Below are 15,621 nucleotides of genomic sequence, written 5' to 3' on the forward strand. Positions count from 1 at the left end.
TTCGCAATCTTGTAGTCCTGTACTGAACAGACAAATGTACATGCGTACGTCACATTCACATCGGGATCAGAGGTAATATTTTCGCGTGTCTTTAATTTCGCGAATAGCACCCGACTCGCGAAATTCGCGAAAATAAAAATCTTGCGAAATATTCGGCGTATACAGTAAAACAAAGACCAGCTGAACGCACTGCAGTGGATAATCCGGACAGCCGTATTCACCTCATTAAATGTAGAGCCTTGTAGTAAGCAGGCTAGTTATTTGGGGGTTTTCCAATAATGTTGATGTTCAGTCGTATAATATGATAAGCTCCCTCTTGATTGTGCCTGTGAAATGGGACCTAGTGTCAATGCGGGATTTATGAAATGGAACAAATAGTATTTAATGTGGCATTTATTTCAAGCCAAAATGAAAACTCAAGTGCACATAAATGTATTATTATGGCGCAAGAATGTCCTTCCTACAAATATTTTCAACTTTTGAGGAATGGTCAGTATCAATTCATATTTAAGGGAAAGATTTTAAAAACCATAGATATATGACAAAATTTGTCACGGGGGAAATCAATCTTATAATGATGTGCTCAATAAGGTTGGGACGGTTGGTTGCAAAAAGTATTACAAGGTATCGTAAGCAAGAACTTGCCACATATAGCATATCAGCATGGATTATTATCTGGCCGATAAGGTTTAATAACACTTTCGGAGCCATTTTGTCACCGTAAGTTGTATGTTTTTTTTTTCTTCACTTTCCTGTATGAAGTCATCACACAATGATTAATGTGATTTCCTTGTTTTGAATGTTGACAATTATGTGTATCATTTCACTGAAAGACGAACTGTAAGGCATTTAGTAAAGGAGACTGATATGATTTTTTTTTTTTTTTTTGCATGCAAGTATCATTCCAGAATCTGTGCTATGCCAAGTGTAATTTTTGTTTGTTTTTAGTTACTGTACAATACTACTACCATACATTTCCTGTCATATGTGTTTGTGCAGTGACCCAGTGAGGTATATTAATTTTGTGACATAATTGTCTGCGTCAATTGCATGGAATTTTCAGTCCAATTCTTTTCACTTGAGACACAAGTTTTGTTTTTGTTCATTCATGGTCATTACATGCAGGGTGACATTTCCACCAATGACAACATGCAATGGTAATGTTAGCATGAGGTAATAAAGAAGAAAATATGAACACGATTTTTCAGAGTCTCATGTTTTAATTACAAGTACATATTGGTGCATTTATGTATTTCCAGACTTATTTCTTGTGTTCCTCCTTTCAAGATAACTTGTAGTCTTTTGAAACCTGATCTGCCTTCGCTGATGCTGTTATGATTTGTTTAAGTGAGTGTTTTCCACTCAACAAATATTTCGTAATCCACTCTTGATTACTGCAGATTCAATGTCATCCTCTGTAATTTCAAGAAGTTACGTGATGGACAGTTTCACTTTCCAAAGTTCCCCTATGTATATTTAAAAGCAGTTTTTCCAAGTACAAGTGTATGAGTATTGTAAGCTCTGATGATGAATCTAGTCATGTATCTAATATCACTTGGTTGGAAACTGGTTTGAAAATCTGCCATTAGTCAGAGTAAACCTGATTTTTCACACTTTGCGTTGGAAGATCTCACTCCCATCTCTCTGCTCAGATATTCAGCAAAATTCCATTTTCACACTCTGAATACCATCCAAGCTTGCGACGAAGAAGATATACCACACTGAAACCATTTCTGATTTCCACATTGCATTTGTCGCAAATATATTTGTATCAATATAGATTTCAGGAGATCAATTCATACATTCATCATCCACTTGGGGAAAAGAAAAATGTCTTCATTTTTACTGCTACAATGTTGTCTGCAAATGGCTGTTTGATGCTAACATATAAAAGTACTTCTGTGCCATTACCCCTACATCTCAAGTCCATCACTATATGAGTAATTCATGAGCATTTTAGAGGTCAGAATATGATTTCTCATGATTTGCTAGCAGCATTTTAACATATGAAGAGTTTAATTGCAAAATGGTTTCAGTGCCATTTTGAAACATTTTACAGTAAGTCCATTATCTGTTGGAACCAACTAAAATCTCTTCAATTATTATCTCACTTGATGCACAAAAAGGATTATTCTTGATGTTATGATAAAGAAGTATCATATTTTCCTTTTTTTCAGCAGGTTTAATTGCATATATCTCAAATTGACAAGAATAGAGTTAACTTTTTTTTTTTTTGCAATCAAACTATTCATGTATCGATTTTGGCATTAGATACACACTCACAGCCATTCCTATTAGTCTTCATAATATGGTGAAAATCTTTATTGCAAATACACTCCAGCTAAATACTTATTCTAATCCAGAAGTCTTATGTGAATGTATTTGTCAAAGTTTGGCAAGACGGAAGGATCTGCTGCCTTCAATCAAAAATTTTACTTTGAACGGTAATGATTCTTGCTTAATATTCCCGTAATCATCGGGATGCCAACCTCGTAAACAAGCATCAAAAGCAGTGGAAAGTTCATATTATTATTTTTTTTTTTGTTAAAATAGAAGTTTTACCTTTCCTGCAATAAACATGTTCGGTAAATACAATTTGGGAAAAATGATATTTCCCATGAAACCTGCAGTATTTGCGGGGGAAAAAAAAGACACACAAAATATTGGAAAAAAGTAAGTTGGCATCTCTGCATAACACATAAGTGCACACTTGCTTTATGTTTAGTAGTACACAACATTCCTGTCTCAAAACAAATGGCAACAGTAATGAATTCTAGTTCCACTTATTTTCCTTTTTATTTTTTTACTTTACCTATTATCATCATTACTATCCTCCTTATATACTCAGTCCAATGTACATTGCTCACAATAAGTCTCAGATATGATTATGAGAAATCACAAGAAAAATATTGTAATGCTCCACTATCATTCACTTAATCTATAAAACATGATTTTTATTCAAAGTAATAAAACAAATGACATAACTCACTTATTTGATTTATCACAGAGTACAGTGAACCTTTCATAAACTGACTATCTGCAAGATGATGCTCCATAAAGTTCCAAGTAATGCTCTGAGTAACAGCCATTGAAAACATCAAAGCCTGTTTTACACCCAAATGTGCCTTGAATAATACACAAGTTATATGGTATACATAGCTAACAACTTTCATGAGAATATATTTATCAAGAGTGGTCTACATTGAAGAATAGAGCAAAAACAAAGATGAATGTAATAGCATATCTCTGTGAATAAGGCATAGGTCAAGATCCATCAAATAATTGATAAAAATTTCAACCACAATTCTGAGTAGTAGAAAAACTGATATATTGCTGCCATCACATGGCTCCAAAAACTTACTCTTATCACTCTAGTCATGACCTGCAAGGTTGGGTGGGATTTTTTTCAATAACAGAGAAATACAAGAGTCACAAAGAAAGGAAGAGGACATTTTTGATTTATACATAATGCTCTTATCTGGAACAGAGCGCAAGAATTATGGAAAAGATTATAATACATTGAGATGGAGTACTGGTTTTTCATCTGTGCCTGTAACATTAAATGCACATTTCTACCTTCTTTTCATAACATGGTAAACTATCTGATTGGCGCACTTATGTGCATTTTTTCTGTCAAAACTTAGGCAGATCCTTCTAAATTGCCTACAGGCTATCCTAGCAGTTGGCAAGCAATTCTTAGTGCAATCTTTGGTCCCTGACGTGTGTAGGTAACAACAATGTAAAGTTATAATCTATACTCTCACTCCTCAAACACTTAAGTTCAATGGAGTGGAGATATTTTTGCATATATTCAATTCAACAAGAAGCAGAGGCAGCATTGTTGTTGTTGTTTTTTCTTTTTGCAGCCAAGTTTCATTGGCAGCTGCAAAAAAGGACATACTGTCAATTGAGAACCAGAAGTAATTGAAACCGTAAAAAGCCTGTGGAATTAATTCTCTTCTGATCATCAGCCAAAAAAAACTGTCAACTTTCTACTAAAATGTAGATTGCTTCATATCTCTCCCTACCATTTTCTCTCATAAAGTGTAAAAACATGGATGAAAAAAAAAATCATTTCTTTTCTCAAAATAGGCATGATAATTTCATGTAGATTTGATAAATTCTCTCAAACCAAACACTCGTTTCAAACAGTGATAGTGTTCAATGATTTAGTTTGTATACAAATAGCAACCCACATTTCCTTCACCTTATAGTTATAAACAGCTTTCAATTCATTCAAAATATAAAACAAATGTTTACGTGATCAGTACGTCTTCCAAGCTGACAGCCCAGATTTGCTTCATTTGCTTCCAGGCCAGATCAAGCAGGAATCTCATTCGATGACATCGTAGAAAAAGCCAGCCAGGTAAAATCTGATGAAGAAAGCTAGACAGGAGCACAGTGCCTACAAGAACAAAATGTGACAAAATGAATAACTTTGGAGAGAATTGCATGAAGTTTAGAGACAAACAGGTGTAATCAAACAATAAGTCAAAACTCAGAGTTATTTGTGTAACAGAGAGCATATTACTGGATACATGGTATACTACACAGTGTTTGTACTGACTGTTGCACATTTGGGAGTACATCAATATTTTTTGCTAATTAAACAAATATTATACTCTGAAATTGGTGTTAAACTTTTGATCTCAATACACATACCTCCAGAATTTTCAGCTGTTGATGCTACCGCCTTCATCTACAGAATGACCCGTCTTTGCCTTCATCATGTGATGGTCAATGAGCGGGTCATAGACTTTCGGAAGTTTGTACCCTCCCCCCCCCCCCCCCCACCCCTTTGTCGAGAGAAGGTTGGAAGGCCCTGATGTTTAACATCAACTTAGTTGAATTTCCAATACAGATGAGCTTCTACTCAAATATTACACACACTATATGGCATGAAAGGTACCATGGTAAGTATGCTGTGATTTCCATAAGTCTGCCTCAGAATAGGCTACTTTTCCTTCTTCCGCAATGCTCTCCAACTACCACTTGTTGAGTGATCCCGACAAAACAACACAATGTTTTCAAGGTCTGCAGAATTTACTTTCCTTGACTGGATCTTATACACACTTGTACCAATGGAATAAAGATTGTGCTAGATTAGAGAAAATATTCAAATATATATTTCCTTACACTGTCACTGTTGTGTTCTACTCATAAAAGGAAAATCATTGATTCAAAAGTTATGAATTTTCAAAGCTTTGGTGCCACAACTGTTGGATAAGAAACTACTGTGCAACATATCATGTATGGACAATAATACAAACAAAATATAAAGAAAATTCAACATATGTATACTTTTCTAGCATAATGAAAGAGCACTTAACTTACCTCTTTCAGAAAGCAGGGGGAATAAAATTACCCTTTACGTATACATGTCAGTATCAAGTTGATGGAATGTGCACTTTTAATGAAAAATGGAATTTGTGGAATTCTCTATAGGTCAACATTTTCTTTATATCATACATACATGATGTCATGAACTTTTTAGTCTTCTTATCCAGTGAAGACGGCACCAAAACTTTACAAATTCTTAACTTTTGAATGGATTGTCCCATTTTTCTCAAACTTTCACTGATGTGCTCTACTAGAACTGCTGCTTTCACTCAACCCACATTTGCATTTGGGTTTTGGTTTCCTTTAATTTTCAAAAAAAGTTCTTGTTCTCCTTACCTGGATGACAAGGATGATGATGACCAGCGTTCTCTCATGGGTGGGGCCGACCACCTTGAGGACCAGGTTGATGATGGTGAAGTTACTACACTCCGTCTCATCCTTGTCCTCCCCGATGCCTTCCCTCACATGGACCACGCCCACCAGCTGGCATAGTCTCACTGCCAGCCGCCCTGATTTAATGATAATGATAATAATATTTTGCATTTATAAAGCCTATTATAATTATCATTAATTGTCTATGCACCTGACTTGAAAATATACCATAACATTAATGTCATTTATTCAGCAAAGGGACACACATTGTATGTGTGGTGAAGGAACACATGTTTGGTATATGCTTAAAATGAATTATTAGTAGTGGCTAGGTCATCTGTAAAGCCTTCGAAGGTGTTAGTTGATTGAACAAGTTTTCAATAAACACAAACAAATCTTATTTCAGCATCAATGGGAGTAAAGACAAAAGGAGCCAAAAGTAAATAACCGATGTATCTTCCTGGAATCCCTCTTGGGATGTATCTTTGGTTTTGAAAAAAGAAAAAAAAAACACATGCAAAATGTGAATATGCTCTGAAAATACAATTTCCCTGCTGAATACTGTACATGCTGTTATTTTCGCAAATGAGGTGGGCGTGGACATTTTCGCGAGATGTTGTTTTCGCGAATTGACACAGAGGCCTTCATAAGCACACTATTACCCTAGCACATGGTGACATTTTTGCATGTTGTTAAATTTGCGATCCAACTGTGGTTGGCGAAATATGCAAAAATTAAACCCTTGCGAAAATAACAGCTTATACAGTACATAGCATAATGCTTGGGCATTTCACTACTTCTTCTTCTTCTTCTTTGTTGAAATTTGTAAGATAGTGATTCTACAATACCTCAAACCCACTTTTGAACAGACAGCATTACAGAGTAATCAGTGAGTTAACGCTATATTAACTGGGGTCAAATTGACCCCCCATAAAAACTTGGTTTCAAATAGCGCATTTAAGCAGGGTTACGGAATGAAGAGAAAGCATTGTAGATGACGATACCATTCCAGTGACTGGGGTCATACATTCTAAGGCACGTCCAGCAGCATGACATGGTGAAAATGTGCTTTATTTGACTGTAATTATTCATGATATGAGCTGTACTGCCTGTAATGTACCTATTCACTGTATCAGTGATGTATTGTCACCTACCCAAGAATCCTAAGTTCTTCATCTTGAATCTTGTATAGCTCATCCCAAGAAGATCAGTTTCTGGGTTGTATCTGAAAAGATAGGTGCCACTCAAAGATGAAAGGTAGATATCAGTCAAAAGATGAGACCATTAAAATCTATTCATAGATAAAGAGCTTCATCAGAATGACATTTCTTCACAAGTATCTTGTATATTTCTTGGTCAGAGAATTTCTAGCAAAGAAATACAGTTGTGAAAGAAGAGAGAGAGAGAAAAAATGCTGCCCTACACAACAAATAATTTGCCCCAGACAATACTGACATAAATCAAATATAATAAATCTTAAAGATATCAAACAAGAATATAAGATATACCATATGTCTCCATGAGGAAATATAAAAGGGAAACTACTGATGACCTCGATCATAGACATCAGACCGTATACTTTCCACAATGAAGCCTGGTGTTAAAATTCACTATTTTGTTTGGATGTGATAGGAAGCCATTAATGCAATTGCAAACAATATACGAAATGACCATTTTGTTGTCGAAATGTTCATTTTGTTAATGAAATGATCATTTTGTTGACGAAATGACTGATTTTGTAACAAAATAGGCCATGCGACACTTGGCGCTCCATACAAATTGTCCATGGCTTAAACCATGGTTTCATTTGGACCACCTTCGTGAATTTGGGCCATAGTGTACTAGCCATCGTGTTACCTATTTGACTGCTTTGATACATGAGTCAGAGAAAATTATAATTCTTAACAGATCACTGGAGAAGTGAGAGATTTCTTACTTGGGCAGCCTGTGTCTGGGGCAGGGTACAATGTGGAAGAGCTGAGGTACAGAGAAGACAAAGTTGAAAACTTGCGGGATGAAAAAGAGGAGCATGGTCTTGCTGAAGTGACCCAAGATGGCCACCACGGCAAAGGTCATCCCGGCAAAGTAACAGAACGTGTCTCCAACAAACACTCTTGACGGGTACCTGGGAAGGAATAATACAACAAGAAACACATCAGTAGTCAAGACTATATACCTGTTGTCAGACCATATTGTGTGCAATGTAGTTATACCCAAATATGATACATTAACTATTCTACCTGTGTCCCACATTCCACAGAATATGATGTAGTATTTGGTACCCTGGGGTACCAAATGAAAATTCACCATTTTAGTGAATCATCTTTTTTTTTCAGTGCTGTACCATGGGTTACTAAAAATGATTGTGTAGTGATAACTTTTAGTATTATTATGGGACACAAAAGTATTTTCTTGTTTGTGATTATGCAACATAATCAGCATTTGGAACGTTATCGCAGCGCCGATTTATGCCGGCCCTGATGATGAGAAAATAGTCGTCATGACAACATTGTACAAGTGTATGATAATGGACACGAGATGGCACTACACAACACCGTACCCTGGGTTACAACGATACCCCGGGGTACGGTGTGCCGAATCATATACCAGCACGTGGTATGTGGAGTGAAAATGCAATGTTATAACTCCATATCTAAAAATTATCCCTGTTTTTTTCTTCCTTTTTTATTTTTCATGGCGAATAAATGTGGCACGTAATCACATTACCTCTTTAAGTCAGAGATCACAAAAGAATACAAATATGTGGAAAGCAAATTTTGGCAATATAACCGTTACAATTTTCTGACTTTAATTCACAAAATATCTTTTTTCTTCTGTATCATCCTTCCAATGAAGTAGGTTACATTATATGTGAATTTATAAAATCTTTATTTAATCTTCATTTCAACACATGTTGACACAGAATCACATAAATTTGCAACATTTACAACTATTTATTGAGGACTCTTGTTACCAGCATTAACTAGCTACAGCAGTGTTACTCTGTAAAGCCCGGAGAAACTCACCAGTTGTGGTAGAGAAGAGCAAGACACACCGCACAGAAAGGCATCATGAAATAAAGAGAGAACTGGTGAGCCTCCGTCCATTTTCCTTTTAAAAAAGTAAAACATGACGTGAAAACTTATATCAGCTCTATTCAGTGCTCATTCAATATATCTGATCACACAATGCAACTTTAAGCCAATGTGGAATATCACTTGCTGCTGAAGATAGAGCTTGCTGCCAATTCAGGTGCCAGAAATACAACCACTAGAACTCACATCCATTCGGGACAAACAGCTCTAGTAAAAACATGACATATCGAGAAAGAAAAATTCTCTTTACAAATGGTACACATGTGTGAGTGCAGGCACATAGCACAATCATGTGGAGAGAAGAGGAGGCAGTCTGTTTATCGTTGATCTGTTTAGATGTTGGAATGAGGAAAATCAGTGTTGATATTCACCTCAAATCCTAAAGTCCTTTTCCTACATCTTTTTTTTTTTTTTTCCTTTGGATCTGAATTATCAACTTTCACATTCTGATGATGATAATAATTAGCAAAGAATGGCTTTATCATCTATCATGCCACAAAGATCACTGCTATGTATGTACCTTCATAATTACAATGTATGAAGCTCTACTTATCCATGTTCGTGTACTTTCTTTTCTCTTTATCTTAATTGTGGCAGGCACTAATTATAAAGCAGCCTGACTCATACTTCCATCTTTGAGAGAAGCATTATGTATGATGTGATCAAATGATTGCTGTCATACTCATTTCATGGCCTCAAAACATTGTCTTATCTTGACTCTCTTTAATCAAAGTCACTGGAAATCAAAGAGCGCCCTCAACCAACACATCAAAAACAGTTCAATAGATCACAGAGGAGGAAACTTGCTCACATACCAGAGAGCTGTACGATGTTAAAGATGATCACACTGATGCTGATAACGGCCGACTGACCCGCCTCCACTCCATTCAGCCCGGCTAGGATGTTGATTGCATTCGTGCAGAACACTGCCAACATGCCCATGTAGATATAGTACAAGACACCTGCAGTCAGATACAAATGGGATGCAATGTGAAATCTGAATAGTATTTGCAGTGAGAACACACCATTCTACTGACAGCTCTGGTGAATACGTGTGATGGAGTGATGTGGGCTCATGAAATGTTACAAAGTACACAACTACAGATATAACTAGAAAAGCACTCTGAGAGCACAGACCTCCGCCAAGCAGCTCATTTCAACCACTGATCTTGTTCTTCTGTAGAAATCAATAATTTTTACCCATACGTAAGCATGCTGAATATTGCCTTATTTCTTAATATAGAAGCCTTTTGTTACGTCATCAATGCCAGCTCTGGACCAGAAACAAGAGCACGCACTCTAGTGCATGTACTGTATGAAAACCTCAAAACTACGCAGCTTGAACACCCAAGTTAATTGACCCTACCTTCCAAAATATCAAAAATCCTTCATAAAATCCATAAAAATTCCCGGATTACAACCAAAATTTAATCATCTCTTACTTGTGTAATTCTCAAACATCCCTGTACGTTTCACCCAAATCCATTCATAATTTTTTTATTCATTTTGCACATGGACAAACAAACAAACAAACAAATGGTAATGAAAACATTACCTCCTCCCTTGGCGGAGGTAATTAAAATGTAGACAGGCACCCCTTGGTAGAACAGCTGTGTCTTGTAAGTATGACTGGGCAGGGCAATCAAACCGTATTCCAATTATTAAAATGTTTGATCACCTTTTTGTCTGTATTCTTGCTATGTTGATCCATGCCAGAAATCAAGCAATTGATGCTGATCCCTACCAGTTCCTTCCAGGTGATTCACAATATTCAGGAAACGGTATCAACCAGGCACATCATGCCATACGAAGAAAAAGAATGCCACATCATTGTCAACCCATTGAGGATGGACTGATTTTGCTACACGCATTTCCCATAGACACATGCCCGAGTATACTCGGGACTGGTCCTCAATGGGTTAAAAGACCGAAATCCTTGTACGGTTAAGTTGATAAGTTAAGTCATTTGATGCCACTAAGCTAACAGGAAGGCCAACAGGTGACTGTATGAAGGGAAGAGCAGAGTAACACCCTTGTGTGCACAGGAATCTAGCTGAATATAGCACGGACCACTGATAGCTAATAGGAAAGTGTGTAAATATTTGCTCCAAAGTGAACATGTGCTGAAAGTTTCACTTTCCACTACAGCAGTACAGCAACAGCAATGCAAAGATTGCTATGAAGTTCAGCTTCTCAATAGAATTGTGTTTGCAGCTACAGCATGTAAATGAGGATATTTAGAAAAAATGTGCTATTCAGCTTTTATGCAGTCTAGTGCACTTTTGACCAGTTCTACCAGACAGCCATTCCAAGTACCTACAGGTTTTCTTTAAAGTTTGGTGTAATATTTGCTTGAATGAATAGTTACTGATCCCATCACTGTGACATGTTAATTACTGGAAAGTCACGTAACATGGCATTCAGTAAGCATCTGCCAAGTTTTGTTTCAGTTGTGTGATTATAATTTTTTCCTTCACTTAACAGACACTCACAACATATATGACTATTAAATCCCCTACAACAAGGAAATGTCTACAAGAATGAAATTAGTATATTATTGACATACCAGACCTATATTTCATTCTGCTGCTCAAAAATGAAATCCTCATTACTTCAAACATTAGGTTGTGAAGCAAGGGAAAACTCACAGGGATGCATATATGCCAGTGTGAAAGAGGTTTAGGAGATTTACAAGACAGTGCCATACTCACCCAAGTTGAGGTCATTACCGATGTAAGTATTGAGCGGTTTAGGGACGATGATGGTGGTCGAGCCGTAGTTGACTACATAGACCATAAGGAGGGGAAGTGTGGCCATCGTTGGAAGCTGCAGCTTGTGTCTCCATCTCAGGTTCAAGACGTCGTCAGCAAAACCAAGGAAGATCATACAACAAATGGAGAGGAGAGCGGCGATGAATTCCACAAACTAAATTGAAGGAGAGAGAAAAATCAAACAGGATCCAAATGTTGCTAGGTTTCGGTTTATGTAACTATTTGTCATTCAGTGACTTAACACTCCCCTTTCCAATCCTCACTACATACATGTAAAGTCAAACCTGTCTATAGCAGCCACAAAATGAAGAAAGAAAGGAGTGGTTGTTATAGACAGGTGGCCATCATAGACAGGTTCTTTAACATAGCATTTGTCTCGAGGGAGAATTTCTTAGTGGTTGCATACAGTAGGTGACCACAATATGTGGGTTTAACTGTACACTGTATTTGCATACCAATAGACAGAACGATATTCCCAGTGGCAGATATTTGACGACCAAAATCACTCTATGGTTATTCTGATATTACATATCAGCGTCATCTTCAAGTAAAATTTTGCTACCACATCCTGCCAACAAATACAGACTTTGCTATTCTAATCTGACCTTTACACAGTTTCGGGTCTGAAGAAATTAAGCTTCAGTTTTGAATTATCAGCGACTGTTTGCTTTCAAGCAGCAGCTTGAAGGGATCTGTTCCAACAGGTAATTCAAAAGCTACAACTATTTTGAACACTACAACTTAAAGGGGAAGTTTCAACTAAGTGTACATGTGGATTGATTGAATACAGCATTATCAACAGAACAAGTCTATGAAGTTTAAGGAAAACTGGACAATCCTTTCAAAAGTTACAATTCTTAAAAATTCTTGTATCACAACTGCTGGTTGATAAGATTACAACAGCTTGAGACATCACTGCAAAACATTGTTATATTAAAAATGTAAAGAGATTTCAGCATAAATTCCTTCTTTTAGCATAATGACAGAGCAATTGACTTACCTCTTTCAGAAGGTAGGAGGAATGATATTATTAAATTGTCCGAACATCATCAAACTTCACTGATATGTTCTACTGACATTGCCTTATTAACTCAATCAACATGTATATTGGGAGAAACTTTCCCTTTATTAACCCGTTGAGGACGAGTCCCGAGTATACTCGGGCAAGCGTCTATGGGAAATGCGTGTTGTAGCAATATCAAACCGTCCTCAACGGTTTAACAGACAAAGCCCTGTATCCATTGAGCCAACGACAAGATTGCAGCTTTAACCCGTTGAAGACTAGTCCCAAATACACTCGGGCAGGTTTGTCTATGGGAAAAGCTTGTAGTAAAATCAGCCCGTCCTTAACGGGTTAACACTAACCCTGTCATGTGGGAAATCCTCCCTGCTGTCAGGTTTCCACATTCGCCAGAACGGGACTGGGATGAAGAGAAACATAACGATGAGAAAGACAGCACCGGTGATCACCCCAAGACCTTCTGGGCTGTAGAGGGAGACACAGGGACAGTCAAGGTACAGAAATAGTAGAAATTATTCAAATTCATGAAATTCATACAGTGAGTTGTTTTCATTGCAACTGATCGACAAATTGCTCTACATCGATGTAAATAAACTTGACAGAAGAATTCAATGAATTTGAATGATTATGCAGTACCCGCTGCATGCTATAAGGATAAGAACCAACACTTGCTGTCTGGTGGAAGCTTAGTGGTCCAGTGGAGATGACGCCTGTCTGGAGATCAGGAGATTATAGGTTCAAATCCTGCCTGAGTATGTAATGCCGGTAATGCCCATAATCTCTGTTGTCATAGTTTCTACTAAAGCACTGATCAATTTGGTGCCTATTTACGTCGATGTAAGATAATTTGTCAATTAGTTGCAATGACAGAAATTGGATGTCATGGGCATAGCAATAGTAATGATATTGATGATAATAGTACTAAAAGAAATCAAAATATTAAATGCTATCAAAGTGTACACTAAATGAAAGTGTAGTTTATTATCAACATTAGTGTCATCATGATCACCATATTTAGAGATTATCAGTGTTATTTCATACTTTCCTGCATTCACAAAGCAATGAAAAACATTCCAATGCAGAGTACAGAAGGATGATTTCCATAGCACTCTGGTTGACTTTCTATGTTCTACATGTAAACAATGAAGGACTTACTCTACTTGACAAGGGGGGGGGGGCACAACTCAAACAATAACTTGTAATCTCCTTTTTTTGTCGCAATCTGGTGAATACCAAACTCACAAACATTGTACATAATTGTTTTGGGTAATCATGTTGTCACCCTGACTAGTTTTCATACATGTACACCTGTTTCACTCATACTCATGATTTATTTATTTATTTATTTATTTATTTATTTATTTTTACAAATTCGGGAAAGGGTTCGATAGCAAGTGGCAAAAGAGTGACTTGATTTTAAAAACACAGTCAGTAATTTATGTTTATAGTAGATCTATATTTCAGTACACTTTGAAATTATAAAAGCCCACAGCATTTGTCAGAGATTTGTTCATATCTTTTGATGGTACAAATTATATTTAACAAAATATCAACATGAGGTTCCTGATGAAATAATGACAAAAAATTCTCACACTTTGGCAGGTTCCTTTCCTTTGGGCACTCTCTTACTCATATCTTTCCCAAACATCCCTGCTCCAATGAAGAGGTCGTAGAATCGTGGAATCAACCGCAGAGTCAGGACGAAAGCACAGACGGACATTGCCGCATTGACGTAGACCGGCCAAAAGGCCGTCGTTCTTGATTCCATCGCTTGTGGTGAAGGTTGCTGCAGGGGAAAGAAAATAAAACAACACTTCACGTAGGAAATCAGATAATGGATCAATAATGCTGATTTGACCCCATACATATAACCGAGTATATTATTTAACTCATCAATGTCAATACAGTACCAGAAATGTGTTTCAAGCATTTTTTTTTTTTTGCTTCAAAAGAAATATTGATACAACGCCACGGTCAGAAGTGAGTGAGTGTGAAAGGGTGTCTTGTTATCACACTGCTAGAAAGCCTCGTCAATGATGGAGTAACTGGGACACCCAGTTCCTAGTTGAGCCTACCCGTATATCTCTATCTCGTGATGGTGGCTATCTTGTTGACATACACATGAAAATGTATCCAGTCAGTGCTAGGCCTAGGGTTATACTGCATTCATGTTTGCGTTGGTCTCTATTCATGAAAACTAGTGTCTACATCTCACGAAAATGTCTATATATATGACCTCGTCAAAATAACACTAACAGTGTCTTCAGTAAGTTGGTTGGATGTCTTCTCCGAGTCTGAGCTCTGTTCGCGGAATTTGCATGTTTAACTGACATTTCATTCCTAAAAAAATGAAAGCATTCTTCTTTCTAATCGACCTCTTGTTTCTCTAACTGACATAACACCTCGGCCACGGCCCTTGTATCCAGACTGGGATGGGATACCTTGCACACAACATCTCGCTGCACAATGCGCTATGTTCTATAATTGAAAGTCCACTCATGTTAAATACTTCTATATTATATAGCATTAAAAAGGGTTAAGTAGCGGAAGAGATTTTACTAACATGAGTTCGCACGCCTGGGACTTACGCTAGCGACCTTCACCAACCTGAAAAGCAACGCAACATGACCTACGAGCAGGGCACAAATAAAACCGTTTATGATGAATAACTTGTAATTTTCTAATCTTCTTAAATAACTTCCGGACTGTCAGCTAAAATGCATTGATCATCTGAATCATTAGAAACAAACCTGACGATTTCTGGCTTCTCCCGGTGCCGGTGTCGCTGGACTAGTTTCGAGCTCGAGGGCATCAAACGCTAGAGTGAAGTTGCTGTCGTACGTGCGTGTGAGCTCGGCTAGCGAAGCGCACCGAGGGAAGCTCCCGAGTGTAAATAAAGGGTTAGATTGCAGAGTTTATCGTTCAGCTGATTGAATACGTGTCACTCTGGGAAACCCACACGCCTGTTGAGCTCGTCAACATTGAGTGATGCAAACTTGAGGAGTATTTCGTATTCAGGTCA

The 15,621-nt window shown here is 37.2% G+C and overlaps 1 protein-coding gene across 1 annotated transcript; it reads right to left on the bottom strand.

Annotated features, from left to right (window-relative positions):
* Positions 1 to 3,988: 3,988 nt before the first annotated feature.
* Positions 3,989 to 15,400, bottom strand: LOC139718127 (UDP-N-acetylglucosamine--dolichyl-phosphate N-acetylglucosaminephosphotransferase-like). Its single transcript, XM_071629647.1, has 10 exons — positions 15,350 to 15,400; positions 14,192 to 14,385; positions 12,944 to 13,064; positions 11,519 to 11,732; positions 9,623 to 9,769; positions 8,739 to 8,823; positions 7,649 to 7,837; positions 6,867 to 6,937; positions 5,677 to 5,849; positions 3,989 to 4,405 (listed from the first exon to the last, which is right to left on the bottom strand). Exons 2-10 carry the CDS (start codon positions 14,365 to 14,367, stop codon positions 4,334 to 4,336), a joined length of 1,248 nt encoding a protein of 415 aa, XP_071485748.1. The 5' UTR covers positions 14,368 to 14,385; positions 15,350 to 15,400; the 3' UTR covers positions 3,989 to 4,333.
* Between the last annotated feature and the right edge of the window lie 221 nt (positions 15,401 to 15,621).

Source organism: Diadema antillarum, unplaced genomic scaffold (assembly GCF_040938485.1).
Source record: "Diadema antillarum isolate AM-2024a unplaced genomic scaffold, OU_Dant_1.0 scf00000001, whole genome shotgun sequence".
Lineage (NCBI taxonomy): Eukaryota > Metazoa > Echinodermata > Echinoidea > Diadematoida > Diadematidae > Diadema > Diadema antillarum.